This window comes from Urocitellus parryii, chromosome 4 (genome assembly GCF_045843805.1).
Source record: "Urocitellus parryii isolate mUroPar1 chromosome 4, mUroPar1.hap1, whole genome shotgun sequence".
Lineage (NCBI taxonomy): Eukaryota > Metazoa > Chordata > Mammalia > Rodentia > Sciuridae > Urocitellus > Urocitellus parryii.
Genome location: NC_135534.1, coordinates 111,348,219 through 111,368,580, shown reverse-complemented (window position 1 = coordinate 111,368,580; position 20,362 = coordinate 111,348,219). Strand labels below are relative to the sequence as shown.

At 35.1% G+C, this 20,362-nt stretch overlaps 1 protein-coding gene across 1 annotated transcript; it reads left to right on the top strand.

The window, feature by feature from the left end:
• The first annotated feature begins 14,724 nt into the window (after positions 1 to 14,724).
• On the top strand, positions 14,725 to 15,663 carry LOC113176404 (olfactory receptor 8B3-like). Its single transcript, XM_026380887.2, has one exon. The coding sequence runs from the start codon at positions 14,731 to 14,733 to the stop codon at positions 15,661 to 15,663; it is 933 nt and encodes a 310-aa protein (XP_026236672.2). The 5' UTR covers positions 14,725 to 14,730.
• The last annotated feature ends 4,699 nt before the right edge of the window (positions 15,664 to 20,362 follow it).

Here is a 20,362-nt window from a genome sequence, read left to right as displayed (position 1 = left end):
ATAGCCAAAGGACTCTGGTTAAAGGTGGAGTAATTAATCTAGACATGTTTTCTCTATTCCCCTTCAAATTTATTAACATGGCAAAAAGTGATTTAAAATGGCAGTAACTCAAAAGTAAAAAAAATAAAACAAAGAACAACAATAATAACAAAAAAAATTCATGGAGAATCACAATTTCCAAATTTAAGAAGTTATAAAGTAAATGAGTGGACAATATTTGGTTTGGCATTCTCACAACTTCTGATGCTAAGATAGAAATGGAAAACCAAGGAAATCTGATTTACACTGTACCCTTGATCATATGCTCAGAAATCCCTGGCATGAGATATCTTCGGAAGAAATGAAGGTGGAAAAGTCCTTATTTCAGAAGAAATTAGATCATCAGATCCCTTAACCTCCTCATGCAGCCAAATGTCTACCTCTATTTACATTCAGTAAAAAACTAAATTTTATTCATTAAAAAAGTAAAATTGAGTTTCTCTACCAGAGGACCATATGTTCATGTAAAAATTGTTTACTGTATTTAAAACAAAGCAAGAAGGTAGAAGTTTTGACTCATGAATATTAGAAGTCTTCTTCCTTCACTCAGGTCACACAATGTTGAAGCTAGGATTATATTATTCAGGAATTTTACAAGATTTTCTTTGGGTAATCAGTTTGGATAAAATGATCTAAAGGCACATGAGTAGGTATTGAATATTACTATATGTAAGGTAGATATAGCATGCATCCAGGCTATACAGATAGACTAGTGATTCTCAAAAAGGGTAATTTGTGATTGTAGGGGTGGAAAAGTGTGATTTTTTTTCTCATCATAGAGGTCATGATCAACACTCTTACAACAAAATACAGATTAACAAAAGAAAATATTAACAATTTTATTTAGTCAAATACAGGACCCACAGCCATTATCCAAAGAACAGGGAAAAGTTATATTTTTATAGTTAGGTTTGATGAAAAATGGGGAGTCAACCATATTACCAAAAGCACTATATAGATTTAATGCAATTTCAATCAATATCCCAATGACATTTCTCATAGAAATAGAAAAAGCAGTTATGAAATTCATCTGGAAACATAAGAGACCCAGTATAGCTAAAGCAATTCTTAGCAAAAAGAGTGAATAAGGTGGCATCACTATACCAGAACTTAAATTATTCTACAAATCTTCTTCTATATACAAAATGGCATAGTATTGGCACCAAAATAGACTTGTAAACCAATGGTACAAAATAGAGGTCACATAGATAAACCCACATAAATACAGTTATCTCATATTAGACAAAGGTGCCAAAAACATATATTGGAGAAAAGCAAGCCTTTTCAACAAATGGTGCTGGGAAAACTGAAAATCCATATACAACAAAATGAAATTAAGCCCCTATCTCTCATTATGCACAAAACTCAACTTAAAGTGGATCAAGGACCTAGGAATTAAATCAGAGGCCCTGTGCTGAAGAGAAGAAAAAGTAGGCCCAAATCTCCATCATCTTGGATTGGGTCCTGAGTTCTTTAATAAGACTGCCCTAGGGCAAGAATTAAAAACAAGAATTAATAAATGGGATGGATTCAAACTAAGAAGATTATTCTCAGCAAAAGAAACAATCTGTGAGGTGAATAGAGGGTGTACAGAAATGGGAGCAAATTTTTACCCCTCACACATCACATAGAGCACTAATCTCTAGGGTATATAAAGAACTCAAAAACTCAACATCAAAAAAGTGAATAATCCAATCAATAAATGGGCCAAGGACCTGAACACTTCTCAAAAGATGATACACAATTAATCAACAAATATATGAAGAAATGTTCAACATCTCTAGCAATTACAGTAATGCAAAACTACTCCTAAATTTTATCTTACTCCAGTCAGAATAGCAGCTATCAAGAATACAAACAACAATAAGTGTTGGTGAGGATGTGGCAAAAAAAGGTACACTCTTACATTGCTGGTGGGTTTGCAAATTGGTGCAACCACTCTGGAAAGCAGTATGGAGATTCCTTAGAAAATATGGAATGGAGCCGCCATTTGACCCAGCTATCCCACTCCTTGGTTTATATGTAAATGATTTAAAAACAGCATACTACAGGGATGCAACCACATCAATGTTTATAAAAGCACAATATATAATAGCTAAATTGTGGAACCAACCTAGATGCCCTTCAGTAGATGAATGGATAAAGAAACTGGTATATATATACACAATGGAATATTACTCAGCATTAAAAGAGAATAAAATCATGGCATTTGCAGATAAATGGATGAAGTTGGGGAATATAATGCTAAGTGAATAAGCCAATCCCCCAAAACCAAAGACTGAATGTTCTCTCTGATATGTGGATGTTGATTCATAATGGCGATGTCAGGGGAGCATGGGAAGAGTACACAAACTTTAGATAGGGCAAAGGGAAAGTAGAGGAAGGGAGCAGGTGTGAGGGTAGGAAAGATGGTGGAATGAGATGGAAATCATTATCCTAAGTACATATATGAAGACACAAATGATGTGACTCTACTTTGTAAACAACCATAGAATGAAAAATTGTGCTCTATATGTGTACTATGAATTGAAGTGTATAACAAATTAGAATAAATAAAATTCAAAAAATGTGCAGTCATGTAAAATTAATGAGATTGGACAAAAATAGACCATCTAATATACTGGGTTGGAAAAGGAAACTCACAAGTCTTGTCTGTGCTGTTTCTTCTTTGCTCTCTATGTGGCATTCTTTTTTCTTGACTATGAGAGAGAATTTCTTTTAGAATGAGAGTCTTATGATCTACTATCTGATCAGAAAGGTCAGGGATTTCTTTGTGTCCAGCTCATACATACAGAAAGGTGGGAAAAGGTTTGAATATATTTCTAAGTCTCATGATTGGCTTTGGGAAAGAGGGGCCTTAGTTTCTATGGCATGCCTTTAAGAAGAGGAATTCTTAGTTTCTGTGGTTTGCTTTGGGGAATCAAGGGGAACAGAAGGAAGAAAGATGGGAGACAGTCAGGAAGAGACTTCTTTCTGAGCCCTTCTAATGTCCTTCAGTTCAAATACCCAGTATGCCAAAGTGCTATATATTGGAAATCATTCTCTGAGTTCCAAAATTATCAAGGGGACATTTCACAATGTCTGGGGGAAATTTTGATGGTCACAACTAGTTATTTTCTTTAAAGAGTTTTTATGTGGGAGTTAGGATAGGATAGTACTATCATCTAATGGGCAGAAGCCAGGAATTCTGTGCAATCTACACTATACAAAATTAGCCCCACAAAAACCTACCTCATCAGTCAAAAGTGTTAGGATTGAGAAGCCCTACTTTATAATGAATGTGTATGTAAAACAAGTGAAGGAGTTAAAGGTAATATCACCTATCAGTCATTTTTTACATGTCAGACATGGATCTGATATGGTCATCTAACTTAATTCCCACAACTCAATTAGGTAGGTCATTTATGAGCCTCATTTTGTAGATATGCACATGTATATGTAGAAACAAATATAAACAAGGATCAGTGAAGTTTGATCACTTGTCAAAAGTTTTAGAGTCATTGAGTTGAAGTGCGGCCCGGGTTCGATCCTCAGCACCACATACCAACAAAGATGTTGTGTCTGCCGAGAACTAAAAAATAAATATTAAAAAAAATTCTCTCTCTCTCTCTCTCTCTCTCTCTCTCTCTCTCTCTCTCTCTCTCTCTCCTCTCTCACTCTCTCTTTAAAAAAAAAAAAGAAAAAAAAAAGAAAAGTCTATTTAAACTCATGCAGACTTGAAAGCCTACTTTTATTCTTTCAGCCTCTGCTGCAACATCTCTTTATTAAGGTGAATTGCCCAAGCATGTTGAGTGTTAAAGTTATGACCCAATGATTATTAACACAATCCCAGAGGCTTGTAGGAAAGGAATAGAAATAGCAAGTACTATGCCTTGCACTTTCTTCTTGAAGAGCTGAGCAAGGCATGACAAGAAGAGGGACTCTGGAAGCCACCCAGTACTTTGCCCTAGATATCAGGAATTTCTGGTAGGAAATTGTAACTTGAATAGAACTTTGATTCTCAAAAGATCTAATGTTCTGTTATTCAGGATGTAAACACAGTCTCAGTAATTTCTTCTCTCAAGTGGCTCATCCAACTGAGGAAATCACAAAGGACAGCATAATTCTCTGTGCTACTAATAAAGTTTCCCAGAACCAAGGGGCAGGAAATAGATTCTCATTTAGGTGAAGTGATGTTTTGGAGGATATTTAGCTTCATTATCTTAATCTCTTATGCTTTGATTCTTTATAACATCCTTCATATGTCCTCAGCTAAGGGTTTATCCAAGGCCATGAGCACCTGAGGTTCTCACACAGTAACTGTTGGCTTCTTCCCTGGGTCTGCACTGCTCATGTATGTTAAACCATCATCTCCTAGGTCTGTGGACCAGGGGAAAAATTTCTTAGTGTTTTACACTTTGGGGGTTCCCTTGCTAAACCCCCTCATTTACAGCCTCAGAACAAGGAAGTCAAATTTGCTCTGAAGAGAACCCTGAAGAGAATCACAAACAGAGAAGAACCATTGGGGATGCCTTAGTTTCTGTCTCCATTGCTGGGCCTTTTTCCTTCTTTTCCTGCCCTTCTTTGCCACCTTCCCTTTATTCTTCTTCTGTTTTTCTTCTTCATTCTATAGTCTGGGAATGATTATGTAGAATATCTTTTCTTCCTTAAGCATAAAATGTAACCAAGTGGGATAATTTTTGGACTTGAATTTTTCCCTAGTCTCAAGGTGTCTCCCATCTGTCCTATATTCTCAGTACTAGACGGAGGCACTGGGCTGTTTTCTTTTCCTATCTAAAAACAATCCCCCCTCTGATTGTTTTCTTGCCTGTATCTCCATCCAAAGAAATTGAAGAAGTTGGATAAAGAAGATTCCTTTTCTAAAACAATTATATAAACTCTTTCCTGTTTCAAATATTTTATTACTTATACAAGCATTTAAAGAGAAGTGATGACAAAAAATTGTGAACATGGCAAAGTTGTAAAAATTTTGAAATATTTTTCACCATTCTTTTGGTAATGGTTCTTATTCTGGGATTTTAGTCTCCCACCAATAATGGAATTATTTATTTTATTGGGCTAAGGTTCTGTTCTTATTGTTATGATTGAGATATACCACTGCCCACTTATTTCAAATTTCACCTACAGTATGAATGGATTGCTTATTTAATATTTTGTCACCAACAGAACTGAAATTGTCACCTATTTATTTCATGTATGTGTAGATTGGGCCTGGGATTTTGTTTCAAAATTGCACAATATTTCTAATGTAGAACACAGTCATGTTTAATGTCAAGGTTCTTTTTTATCCAGCTGCATATTAAGGATTAGTTTCTGCAAAGGAAGAAGTATTTTTTTTTCTTTTAAAAACACAAACAAAAATATGCGGGATGAATCTTGCTGTATTGGGATTTATTCGTTCAATGTGTAAATAAATATGACTACTCTTTTGTGTCTCTTAAAATAATAATTGGACTCAAGTGTCCATATCATGGGCCACATTCTTGACAAGTCCTATTATGCTTGATTTCTTCTTACCTTGCTCTCTGGATGAGAAATGGCTATGTGACTTGCATTAGGCATAGAGCTAAAGATGCAGAACCCAATTTTTGAACTTATTGTGCACCCTAGGAAGATACAGAAGGAAAGAAAAGAGAATTGTGAAAGAAGAGAGAAATCTTCTGTAGAGTTGTTTCAGTATGAGCCTGACAGTGGGAGTTCTATGAGGCTGATATCCTCAGCCAAGAAGCCATAGCACAGAGATGACCTACACGGCAATAAGAGGGGATTTCTGAGATGCCCTAAATTGAATTACAGGCCAGAGATGAAAGAAAAGAATGGATAATAGGATGTTAATTTAATTGGCAATTATAACTGAAATAAATGAAGCAAAAGAAACCAAAACATAACTCCGCTTCACTTCCCTTTCCCACATGTTGAAGATTAGCCATCAGGGCAAGTTTCTATTCTGCTTTCAGAACAAACCAACTAAAAATAAGCAAAAAATTCTTTTGTGTTGAGAAACTAATATGACTCCATTTTTGAGAAACCAGCCTCTACCTCAGAGCAAAGCCTGTCCAAGGAAGGGGACATGACCCTTGTCCTTGGGAAAACCCACAGAGCACTCCTAGGCACATACCCATCCTGCTGAGTTGTTTGTTTGCAAATAACAGGAGAGATCTGTGGAGCTAGGTGTCCCTGACTCAGTTAGGCAAGGTGAGGACCCATAGCAATTCCTAGCAACCATCAGCATGAGACAGGGAAAATACCTGGGATGCCAGATGACCCCCCCTCCTCCACTAGTTTATGGTGGTTAATAACATGTTGGGAAACCATGTAGTTTAGCACATACATCTCTCTTGGCTTAAACCAATCAGTTCAAACAAATCCCCCTCTTGTACTAACAAATCACCCCTACCCAATTTGTCCCTGCCACTGAATGTGCTAATCAATGTTAAGAGTTGTCATTTGACTTTCCCGTGGTGGTGTGAAATGATTTGCTGTGTGATGTTGTGACACATAGAGTATCCCCGAAAAACCTATAAAATCTCACTGAACAAAGAACCAGGGCTCACTCCTTGGGACTGCTGCATTGAAACCGGTTGTGAGTCCAGGCTCAGGCTCGAGCTTGCAATGAAGACTCTTGTGTGATTGCATCGGATTCTGCTCCTGGAGGTCTATTGGGGTCCCAAAAATCTGGCATTACACCATGGCTTCTTAGATTGGTGGACATTTCCCCAACTGTTTTCTGGCTATGCTTCTGTTAGTTTAGAAAATCTGTCTTCCGACTGGTTCTTTTATTTTTGGTTAGCATCTGTAATACCTAAATAAATCCTTTTATCTCAGAGATCTTTTGGTTTCAGTGTTGATTTAACTAAGTCTTTGATGATTAACTAGAAAAATGTGCATGACCCTTCGGGAGTCTGATTTTAAAGTGATATAAATAGGTTGAGCTATAAAAAATGTTTTATCCCAATATTTTTATATTAGTGATTTTTTTTTTTTTTTTTTAAGAATGGTGAGGCTGAAGAGTTTGGTACAATCCTTCTGGTTAGACATATAATGATTTAAAAAGTAGTGAAGCCAGCATTAGACAGGGAGTCTGTATAGGTTGGTAAACGGAGTCAGGTCAGATCAAGGAGGCCCCAAGGGATTGAAATGTTAATTCCTTCAGAGCCCTTCCTCTACCCTTAACAAGAATCTGTCCCTGCTCCTGCCTGTTGCTAAGGTAACCTGTCCCAGGAATTTCCCCTTCCTACCGGGAGCTATAAGGTTAATTAATGTGTCCTTGGCTGCTCCATTCTGCCCTTCCCCCTTCAGCCCAACAGTTTCCCACCTTTTGGCCATCCCACAGCATTCCTGAGCCTAGTCAGTATGCAAGGAGAAAGATAAGAGGAAGAGAGCAGGAGAACAAAGGAAGCCTAGGACATATTAAAAGGGCAGAAGCCTAGCTTCTTATGATACCAGGATACCAGCTATGGCCTCCTTCTCCCTCCCAGAAGTCTGTTACCCCTTTCTAAAAATAAACCCTGCTTTATGTGCTTGCCTCAGCATGCTTCTCTAATGTTCAAACTTCAACTTGTGAGGGAGCAGAACTCTTCACCAATAACCGGCAGTATCAGGCAGTACCAGTAGAACATGCTTATAGATATTATGCCATCATTTGTAGACAAAAAGAGTTTTTTTAATAAAAGAAAATAATGCACTACAAAATTTTCTTATATAGACAATGAACTATACTGTCTATCACTACCTTGAATGAGTCTTGGCAAATACCTTTCAGCAGATGTATCCTAGTCAGAGGACAATGGCTCATTATCATTGTAACTGTGTGTGTGTGTGTGTGCAATAAGAATTAAACCTGGGATCTTATGCATACTAAATATGTAATCTATTGCTGAGCTATGCCCCCATCCATTGTTATTTTGTGTTTATACTAAGATAACATGATTTTGAAAAGTTCTAAAAGGTTGGTTTATAAGAATAACCTCAGAAGATAATGATTCCAGTTAAGATCTTTTATTTTAATTTGACCATGATCATTGCTATTAATTCAGAAAGTATTTGCATTTATTATAATATTTATCTCATTATTACAATGTGTTCAAAATTTTATTCCCTCATCAGAGTCCAGTGTCTACTTCTATTTTTTTTTTTTGACAACATATCACAGTGCTTGATTAAAAAGAAAGCTTAACACTGTTTGGTTTGATTTTTTGCTTTAAAATACATCTCTTATTAAAGACACATTATCATCCCATAAAGATACCGAATGAACTCAGCAATAAAAGAGAATACAATCATGGCATTTGCTGGTAAAAGGGTGGAGTTAGAGAAGATAATGCTAAGTGAAGTTAGCAGATCCCGAAAAGCCAAATGCCCAATGCTTACTTTGATGTAAGGAGGCTGATTCATAGTGGGGTAGGGAGGGGGAGCATGTGAGGAATAGACAACTCTAGATAGGGCAGAGGAGTTGCAGGGGAAGGGAGGGAGCATGGGGTTATTAATGATGGTAGAATGTGATGATCATTATTATCTAAAGTACATGAATGAAGCCATGAATTGGTATGAATATACTGTGTATACAACCAGAGATATGAAAAATTGTGCTCTATATGCGTAATAAGAATTGTAATGCATTCCACTGTCATATAAAAATTTTTTAAAAAGATGATAGAGAAAAAATATAATCGGAAAAAAAGACACAGAATGAGATGTTGTTTAACATCCATATTTATAAACCATTTGTTCTTAACTAACAGGTGAAATGTGAGTCACAGGCAGCACATAACCTGTGGTCTGAGTACAATATTGTAGGCAGCAGCACAGCCTGGTGGAGAATGAATCAGCAAATAGGCTCAATTCTGACATCAATAGGCTCATTTTATGAGTCTAATTTCTAGTTTTGACTTTATACATATAGTTAATTTAATATTTTAATGATTCAATAATATTTATAGACAGCATTATTTAAACTTAAGGGTAGAATTTTAATGTTAGTATTGTATGGATATGAGGTGTTCCCCTCAAAGCTCCTATGTTAATGCAGAAATATTCAGAGGTAAAATGATTAGATTATGAGAGCTGTAACCCAATCACCCCATCCTACTTTGAATGGATTGACTTGGTGGTAACTGTAGGCAGGTGGGGCATGGCTGGAGGAGATGGGTAACTGGGGCATGCCAGTCTCCCCTCCTTCTGTTTCCTACAATGAATGCAATAACACTCCTCCACCTTGCCCTTCTGCCATGATGTTCTGTCTCACCTTGGCCCAGAGCAAAGAACTTGGTCAAGCACAAACAGAACCACTGGAACCATGAGCCAAAATAAACTCCCATTCTTATACATTGCTCGTGTTGTGTCTTTTGGTCAGAGCAATGAAAAGCTGACTGACATAATAAGTTATATGTGAATTAATATATGATATTACATTTAGAACATGTAATCTCATTTTACATTTTATCGAATGTTTAGAAATATTATATGGGTAACTTGGTAAAGATATGGATATTTTCCATAGATCTTATTCTTCTATTTTATCATAGTTTCTCCATATGCACAATTTGAATTTTTTCTCTTACCACATATTAACATGTTAAAAAGCACATTAAGTCTTTTTTTTAACACAAAAACTTTGTTACATTAAGTATAAAAGGCTTTAATATATTAAATAACATTTACTTGAAAGGGGACTGTCCTAAGATTTACCTTTCAGGGAAAATAACATTAAAAAAATTCAGAAACTTAGTATTTGGTGCTCATAAAATGGTGCTTGCTTACCCATCAATTTTATTCCATCACCCAAAGGAATTGAAATGTTTTCAGGTGGCTCTTTTTACATAGCACTCACGTTTATTAATTAATGGAAGGTTTTTAGATGTTTCTCTCCAAAATTTTCTTTCTTTTCTCTCTCATGAATAAAGATTAGGAAACAGCTTTCTAACCATCACAAAACAGACAAAATGGAAAAGGGGGAACAGGTGAAGGTATTGATCCCAGGCCAGTCAGGTTTGATGTGGTACAGCTGGAACTAGTATCTGGTTGTGCTGGCAGATTTAGGCTCAGAAAGGGGCCCCTTGGAGGTCAAGAGTAAGGAGTTCTGGTGTGAGAGCATAACATGGCTTTGGCAGGAGCAAGAACCATAAGATAAGTTAGTATTCCTGCTCCATTCAAATAGCTAAACAAAGAGGTGCCCCACCACCCAGAGAGAACTACAGCAGTCACAGGACAGAGCCCATTGTGTGCAAGAGGCCTTTGGGCTGCTGGTAGAGTTTGTGTTGTCAGGTGCCCAGGAAGCACCAGGCTGAGCCTCAGGTGCTGTGTGGTCTACAGTTTAGCCTGTGCCCCATGAAATCAGACACTTCTCTCCATTTCTAGCTGGTGTGATCTCATAGTAAGCTGATACTCATATCACATCTTCTACAAATTAGGGCATCTGTGTTATTTTGAAGTATATGAAACAAGTGTCCCTGGGTTCAATCCTCAGTATCAAAAACAAAAACCAAACCAAAACAAACAAGCAAAAAAATCAAAATACAAACACTCATGGTAATAATTGGTGACACTCAAGGCATAAGACCTACATGAGGAGTGAAGACTTCCTGCAATTGTGCATGACTGTTGTCTTGTTAGTACTATGTATTCACCCCAACTTTAATTTTTTTGAGGTTTTAGAAAAAATAGGTTGAATAAAATTCAGACTTTCTTTTATGGACACATTATAGTCCCATTCAAGTGGAAAACCATCCATCCAGCCCAGAATTATGCCTCTGATTGTACTGTGTGAGGGTTTGGGTATCTCTACTATTATCAATATTAGAGCTTAAATAAATTTGATAAAAACAGTTTGATAAGAACAGTTGTTTTCTATAACATATCCCAGCAAAACTTCTGAATAGCATACTGTTCAAAATTTGGGGGTACACAAAATTTTCAGATTTTAAATTTGACATTTTTCTTTTCTTTGCTTTTGTTCTGGTGGGGATATGTGTGCCACGGATTGAACCCAGGGGCACTTAACTACTGAGCCACATCCCACACCCTTTATAATTTTTATTTTGAGACACAGTTTCACTAAGTTGCTTGGCGCCTCACTAAATTGCCAAGTCTGGCTTTGAACTTGTGATCCTTCTTCCTAAGCCTCCTGAGTCACTGGAATTATATGTGTGCACTGCCATACCCAGCTTGATGTTTTTCTTATAAAAAATGTAATATATAAAATTTTTTTATTAGTTCCTTTTAGTTATACATAATGTTAGGGATTTTAATATAATTATACAAGGAATGTAATTTGCTGTAATTCAGTCCCAAATACTTTCCCTTTCTCTCTCTTTCTCCCTCCCCTGTTCTGTTCCCCACTCTGCTGATTTTTCTATTTATAGTTCATATTTTTTTAAATTAGTGTCTTGTGTATATGCATGAAGATGAGATTCACTGTGGTATATTCATATATGTACATAGGAAAGTTAGGTTAGATTCAGTTCACCATTCTTTCCCCATCCCTCCTTCTTAACCTTCATTCCCCTTCCTCAACTCCACTGATCTCTCTTCAATTTTATCTTTTGGTCAGGACCAAACTGCCCCCGCCCTCATGTGGATTGAGCTCTCACTTCTTACTACTATGATTGCAGGAGTCTGCTCTGTCCCTGCCTGGGTTCCCATGAAAGTTCTTAGCAGCAGTGAGCTAAGCACTTCCCACGGTTGTGGGTCTGCCACACTTTGCTTTCCTTGTTCTCTCTGTGTGGGGGTGGGTTTCATTAACTCCCAGCTAGTATCGGTCCTTCTATAATTCCTTGCTATTTTATTTTTCTCGTAGAAATGTATGTGACCTGGAATTGTTTCACAGCTTTACCAGGTTTGGGTGTTAGGTGTTTTTTGTTTTCTGCCAATTTTTACCAATAGAACAACTATATTGTCATACAAAATAAAAAATAATAAATAAAACCATATAGTCATGCAAATTTATGAAGTGGAAACTCATTTGGTATATATGTTTAATTTTTTTTTTTTTCATTAAGAAATACTTTAAATAGAGCAAAAGTTCACATTAGTTAGTACACAGTTCTGGACATGACAAACACATGAAGAAAAATACAAGATAATTCTCCATCCTCCTTTGTAAGTAAAACTTCCCAACCCTTAACTATGGGAATCCACTGATCTGCTTTCTGTTGCTCTGGTTTTGCCTTTTTCAGAATGGCATGTAAGTGGAATCGTGCCAAATCTTATCTTTGACTACTCCTGGGTCATAAAGCTTTTATTTTTTATTGTCTTTTAAAAGTGTTAAAAGTTGAATGTTTACATTTATATCTATGATTCATTCATTCTATGGCAGTTTTGTTAACAGTCTAAGGCAGGGATTAAGGTTGGTTTTATTTATTTATTCTTTGTGTGGCTATGTGAACATTTTATACAAAATGTTTTATTGCTCGAAAAGCTTGTAATTTCCTCATTAACCTGCCTATGCACTATTGTCAAAAATCAATAGACAATTCTACATTTATATATAAGTTCAGTAGCACAGTAAAAACATTATCCCAGGCCCAAGAAAACTACCATCTTACATTCTGTAGATTTGCCTATTCCGAACATTTCACATAAAGTATTTCTGAGCATGTGTGGTGACTGGTGTAAAGGGTCAGAGGTCATTGCAATTAAGAATTCTCTTCCTAAGCATGTGATAAGTATAGGAAAGATTATAAAGGATTTCAGTTAAGAATATAATTTCCACAAATATTTTAGGAGTTTCTTCTACATGTTCTGCACTGTACTTAGCACCAAGAGATAAGTGGTAAGTAAGGTAAAATCATCTTTTCCTTACAGAACATATATAGTTTAGGGAAGAACAGGAGGAGGTAAAGGGGTAAAATCTCTGATGAGGGTTAACATAGAGAATGTACTAGAATTTATGAGATCGTGCATTATAAATGCTGATATTTGTTTACTATTTACTTGTGCCAGATACTATGCTAACCGTTTGGCTTAAGATAGCTCATTTAATTGAAACAACCTGTTGAATAAGTAGTTGTTATTATCATATTTTATAAATCATGTGTCTGAAATGCAGAGAGGTTAAGGTATTATAGTTAGTAATACTGAGGGAGATTAAAACAAAGGCTCTCACAGTCCCCACTCTTCTCTATAATGAGAAAATATTGATGAGCCTCATCACTGAAATGTTACATTTAAAGACTTAGTGGACCACTTAGGTAGAATTTTCTAGGAGGTATACAGAAGCAAAAACATTTAATAGGAATGTTAGCTATTAAAAGATATTTTGATGCTATTCCAGGTGATCTAACACTTTAAGTGACTTAATGAAATCCTTGAAATTTTTCAGATAAAGAAATAAAGAAGTCTGGAGGCAGACCCTGTGGGAAATTCTACTTAGGATGGGGAAAAAGGAGAGTAAGAACACAAACAATATATTTCCCTACAGAATTCAAGAGGGCGAAGAGATAGGAGTTCATTTTTGCCTCTGTCTTGGGGATGTATGATCTCTAGAGTGAAAAGAAAATAACTAAAATAGCAAGTCCTCCAGGAACTAAAGATAGATCATCATCCACAGTGTGAATACAATTCCCTTATTTCCCTTGTACATCTAGAATCTGTTCTTTGGCAAAGTGACTGAGCACAGTTCTACCTTGTTTATAACCAAGTACATTATATCATGAAACTAACATGTAGTCTTCTGTGTCTTATCAGGTAGCAATCAGGATAACAATAAAGACTTAATGGTTGCTGGAAAAGATTGAAAGTCATAACCATAAATTATGATCTGAAGCTCAGACACAGTTCAAGGACATATAAGAAATTAAACCTGGATCTTATCCTCCTAGAATCAAAGGACCCTGAATCTTGGAAATTACTTTTCCAAGAATACAGGGACAAATAACAAGGATAAGGAAGTGCTGAGGTCTGGATTAAGAAAGGTGAGTTCCTGAATTCCTGGTATGTTGATACTGTCCTTAACAACATATTTATAATTATGTCAAAATGGATTCTATTGTCATGTATAACTAAAAAAAAAATAACAATGAGAAAATAGAAGGCCCACACTCTAAATTATACCATTTCCTCCCAATTTTGCACATTCCTAAGATTCAAGTGAAATAGGTAGAAGGAAGTTCCTGAGGAGGCTTGAGCATCTCTATCAGTAGTTCCCTCTCCATGGACAGCTCTCTCACTCTTCTAGATTCCTTCCTTCCCTCCCTCTGTCCCTCCCTTCCTATCTCTATCTCTATGTCTATCTTTATGTATATGTGTATCTCTTCTTTTTCTCTCATGGGTTATTAAATAATCTCTCCAGTTTTTTGATTAGAAACAATGCTTTGAATTCTACCCCACCAGCATTTAATGTTCATTAGAGGTCAGCACCAGGTTGCCTTAGGCTTCTGCCTCCAGTTCATCTGGTGAGAGAAGGTGCCGGTGAGGAGAGAAATGATAAGAAAAGAGATAAATTCTTCTTTCCAGGTCTACTCTTCTCCACCGTCCCCCCCACCCCCAAATTCATGTTTGTACTTGATATCATTGCTTTTCTTGTTATAGGGTCAGTTAGTTGTGCTCTGCAAGGGCTGATCCTATATGTTAGGTTGGGTTAGTTTCTGACATCCCCAGTGTGTATCTGAACCTTGGGGGAAGGAACAGTGTTTGAAGAGCTGGCTTGTCCTCTAACGTAGCTCTTTCTCCAGTGTCTATAGGCTCTCTTGAAGAATGTCTCCTGGAAATGGCTCTTTTGTGACTGAATTCATTCTGGCGGGGCTAACAGACTGGCCAGGCCTCCAACTCCCTCTCTTCTTCCTATTTCTGGTAATGTATATGGTCACTGTGTTGGGAAACTTGAGTTTGATAACTCTAATTGGGCTGAATTCACATCTTCACACCCCCATGTACTTTTTCCTCTTTAACTTGTCCTTCATTGACCTCTGTTACTCTTCTGTCTTTACACCCAAAATGCTGATGAACTTTGTATTAAAGAAGAATATTATCTCCTACAGAGGATGCATGACCCAGCTTTACTTTTACTGTTTTTTTGTGATTTCAGAATGCTATTTGTTGATGTCAATGGCCTATGATCGCTATGTAGCCATCTGCAATCCACTGTTGTACAATTTAGCCATGTCCCCTAAGGTGTGCTCCAACCTTATGCTTGGTTCTTACTTGATGGCATTTTCTGGTGCCATGGCTCACACTGGATGCATGCTGAGGCTGACCTTCTGTGATGTGAACATCATCAACCACTATTTCTGTGACATCTTGCCTGTGATGCAGCTCTCCTGCACCAGCACCTATATCAATGAGCTGGAGGTTTTCATTGTGGCGGGCATCAACATCATTGTCCCCAGTCTCACCATCATTATTTCCTATGGCTTTATCATTTCCAGCATCCTCCAAATAAGCTCCACTGAGGGCAGGTCCAAAGCCTTCAGCACCTGCAGTTCCCACATAATTGCTGTCTCTCTGTTCTTTGGATCAGGTGCATTTATGTATCTTAAACCATCTTCTGCTGGGTCGATGGATGAGGGCAAAATCTCCTCTGTCTTTTATACCAATGTTGTTCCCATGATGAACCCTTTGATCTACAGCTTGAGAAACAAAGATGTCAAAATTGCTCTGTGGAAAACACTGAGCAGGAGAGAGTTTTGATCAGGTACTGTGTCTTCGTCCATGCAGTTGCAGAGTAGGGAGATTCTGTGTAATTAATTATACTGTTTTAGTGTCAGCCTTTTTAATCTGTTTATTTTTACTTAGATAATTTTTATTGTACTTTTTAAAATCTAAAGTATTTTAATTTATTTAATTGACAGAAAACACTATGCAATTTTAACATGTATAGCATAATGGTTTGAAATCTAGATAGGTGACATAAAGATTAAATCTAGTCCTCTTTCTTTTTAATCAAGGTAAAGTAAATTTATATTCTCTCAGTTTATTTTTTTAGAGTGTGTTTTTCCCTTTTTTTCCCATTTTCACTATTCCTTTTGCTATTCACCATGCTTATTACTTAAGCATAATGATGTTAAGAAAGAAATTCATTTTTGATTTTTATTTTTTCATTGTTACTATGGACTTTCTTTCTTTTTTTTTCTTGATACCCTTAAAAACATGTATGAGGGCTGAGGATATAGCTCAGTTGGTAGAGTGCACAAGGCCCTGGGTTCAATCCTCAGCACAAGAAAATCAAACAAATAAAACAACAACAACAAATATGTATTATGTGACACAAGCTCAATATTGTCTTTTTTTTACTTCCCTTTTTATTGCTAAAAGATGATAAATGGTCTACAGATGATAAAAAATAGTAACACTGGGATTTTTTCATTGTGTGTTGACTTTTTAATCTTCCACTTGTAACATGCCATTAAGAAACTGAACCAGAAAATCTGACTCTTCTCCCTGGGCATCCTCTGTCAGGCAGAAATGTCATAGTCATTGACATTAGAGGCTCCATAAATTCTTTCAATTGTAACCCATTTTATAGCTTTATCTGTGTTTTTCATTAAGCCTTATTGATACAGATTTCATAACTGGTACTTAGTAGATTGCCAACAAACATTTATCATATGTACATGATATGAATGCTCAGAGAGGTTAATATTTACTAAAAATCTCATAGCTTCCTTGTAAAAAGCCTAGAATTTCTTATTTGTTTCTTATTTTAAGTATATTATTCCCTCTAGTATACTTTCTGTCTGCTTCATTTATTTTTATTTTAGAAAACATGAATATGAGAAAATATTTGTATTTTCAGAATTAATTGTGCTTTGTTCCTGGATTTTACAGAAATTTTTTTCTTGGTGCTTTATGTTTCAGTTTCTTTAGGATCATTTATTGTTGTGGTGACATTGGAACAGAGAAGACATTTTAGAATAGAGCATTAGATGTATTTAATTTTTTTTAATAAAATGACTTCAGGATATTGTATTCAGAGAACAGGATCTGAAACAGAGGGATCTGCTTCCCCAAGCTCCCATTTCTCCTTTTAACAGGAGTCACAATAGGCACATATGCTTATATATTTCAACTTGCCATAAGCTGACTCTTAAAATTATCCCACATACTCTTACCTTTGACAGCCTGTCTTTACATCTTTTTTTTTTTTCTGATTATTTCCCCACAAATAACATGAAAGAATGTTGCTGGCTGGTTGTGGTTCAGTGGTAGAGCACTTGCCTAGCACAGGTGAGCCACTGGGTTTGATCCTTAGCTCCACATAAAAATAAAATAAAGGTATTGTTCCACCGTTAACTAAAAAATATTTTAAAAAAGAATGTTGCCTATTATAAAGTTTATATTTCTGAGATCGAAATATTTCATACATATTCTAAGGCTCATCAAATGAAAGATTAGTTAGTGACTCTGTCAAGTTATCTCATGTAGTGATAAAATACATAAGAATAAATATATTTCTGATATGTTTACAAAGGATACTAAATAACACAAATGTTATTTATCTATTTAGCTGAAATTTATTTTATAAAGGAAAACAATTTTATCAAAAGGAATGCTAAGAGGAATTAGCATTATTGTTAGAATTATTGTTAAATGATTCTTCCTAAATCCCAGGTCAGCAGTAAGTTATTATATTCAATATCTTATCTAATCTCATAAGTGACCTTTGTAGATACCAATATGAGTAGCCCACTCGTATTATAGATCCACTCATAGTAGATTGCTTCTGTTCACCTCTTTTCCCAAAATATGTATTTCTGAGAATCTTGCAGTAGAGTGTGGCATGTAACAGTTCCAGAAATAGTGAACAGCCTCCCAGGGCCAAGATTTTGTGCCCTTTTCACATTCTCTTTATCTTTCTGTGAAGTGGATGGAGATAATAATGGAACCTCACTTAGATCATAAAGGTGTAAGGAAAACCCAGGAAGTGTTTGCAATAGAATCATGATTGAAAAGGAAAGAATGGATGGAGTTACCAGTAAGAATATGTATAAGGTCTGGGGTGCTGGCAATTAATTACAGGTCTGCATAGTGGTTATAAGCTGCTCATTTCATGAAAATTTACTGAAGTACATAATTTTTATATGTATTTATGTATTTATATATGTATTCATGCTAAATTTTATAATAAGACTATAAAACTTTTATTAGCACTCTACTTATATTGAATAATAAGCACATATTATGCAAACTTTAAGAATAAAGGCCCAAGTATATAAAAACAACCTAACAGAATGGTTCTGTAGAAACAGCAGAGACAGGTAAAATTTCAAAATAATCTAAACTGATCGATCCAGTGCAAAGACAATTCTTTTTCCTTAAGAAGGTAAAAAGACATCAATGTCTATCATAGGTGGAAAGTCAGTGTTCAGTCACCTTGTATAGATTTGTAGTATTATATATCCTTATTTTTATATTTACAGTATTGTATATTTCTCATTCTATATACACAATTTTATTTTCTGAATCATTTCCTCTATCTTGATAAAGTATTTTCTCAATGAACTTCTTCAGATGTTATTTTGATATATCTTTTATTATTTTAGGAATATAGAAATATTTAGGCGTAGTGAAAAGACTGCTACAATGACCAGAACTGTTATAGAACATAATAAAAAAAATCAGAATCAGGTGTTAATGCTGTATTTTAAGTTCATAGGTGATTGTGCAATTAGTAACTTCGTTTTGAGCCACAGAATATTTGGCTAGAGCATTTTAGGTTTTATTTTCCTGGGTAAGCTTTGTTCCTGGGAGACCAAAGTACACATAAAACTGAAGGTGGAAAGTCAAATATATTCAGTTAGTGAAAGTGAGAGAGAACAATTGATTGACCCTTGGTCTTCATATGCATTTATTTATAACGTGATCATGGGTTTTCAATTTCTATAATATGTCACAATATATAACTTTGAATGGGTTAAGAAAAAATAGTTTGATTTATAAAAATGATGAATATGATGACCTAAAATGTGGTGAAAATGAATATTTTCATAATTACTGCTAGGAATGACAAAGAACAAATGAAAGAAAATACTAGAACTAGAAAGAGTGAATGATGTAAAAAGAGCCAAGGATAAGCACTTGCTTTACAATATATTTACTTAAGTAGTGTAAGTCAATTAAGTATTGAATTTTTTCCCTTTGGTTATGAATATCTAATTGTTCCAGCCTCATTTTTGAAGAGCCTGAAATTCCATGAATAAATTGCCTTTGTACTTCTGTAAAAATCGACTGACTCAATATGTATATATGTGTGTGTGTACGTCTTGGAATCTATACTAATTTATTGGTTTATCCTTTTAGCAATACCACACAATATCATTATTGTAGCATCACAATGAGTCATAAAATAAATTAACATGAATTATCATTTGAAAAATTATTTTGATTATTCTTTTTTTCTTAGGATTTCTCAGAATCAGCTTTCTATAAAACATCCTGCTTTAAACTTAGTGTAATTGCTTAAAAAGTCTGCATCATTTTAGAGATGATGAACACCTTAGTAATACTGAATCTTTTAATCAATAAATCAGTGTGTCTGTCTTTATGTCTTCTAATTTTCATAGTGTAATATTGAACTCATATCTGTGGTTTTGATAAAATTCCTTATGAGTTCTAGGAGTGTTATCTTCTTATACATTAGGATATTTTTATTTTGACACTGTGTTATCATGCCACTTATAAATTTTAAAGTGTTATCTTTCTGTTCCAAAGACCTGCCATTTATTTATTTATTTATTTATTTGTTTGTTTATTTATTTTTTTATTACCTATTGCATTATATAAGATTTCTAGTACTGTATCAAAGAAAATAGTAAAAGTGGAAATTCTTGCCTTTTTAAAAGTTCACCTAAAGATTCATTATTTATTTACCTTTATGTATAGTATTTAAAAGCAATCAGTATATCTTTATGTTCCAGCTTCATTGCCATTCTCATGAGTATCACTTAAAAGACTTTTAATTCTTGCTTGTTAATTGTTGAGAAAAAATAAAGTGGTATTGAAATGCTTATAAACTGTTATTTTCCTTTTGTGATCATTCAGAGCACAAAGAGTAAAGGTGGGGAGGAAAGAGGAAAAGTCTTTTCATCTTCTCTGAACTACTCTTTGAAAGAATTGCTTCCATTATATCTTAACATTCAAACACTACAGTGATTCTCATAGTGAGAGAAGAGGAAATAAAAATAAATAGCAAAATAATTACCATGATGTTTTAATTCATAGTATTTTTCTGTAGCTTTTAAATTTAGGCATATATATATATATATATATATATATATATATATATATATTTGGGGAACTCAATTTCATCAAAAAATATCTTAAAGATCTTTCATTTGGTATATTCTGTAATTTTTATCTGTTAATTTAATTAAATCTCGATTGGTTAAGT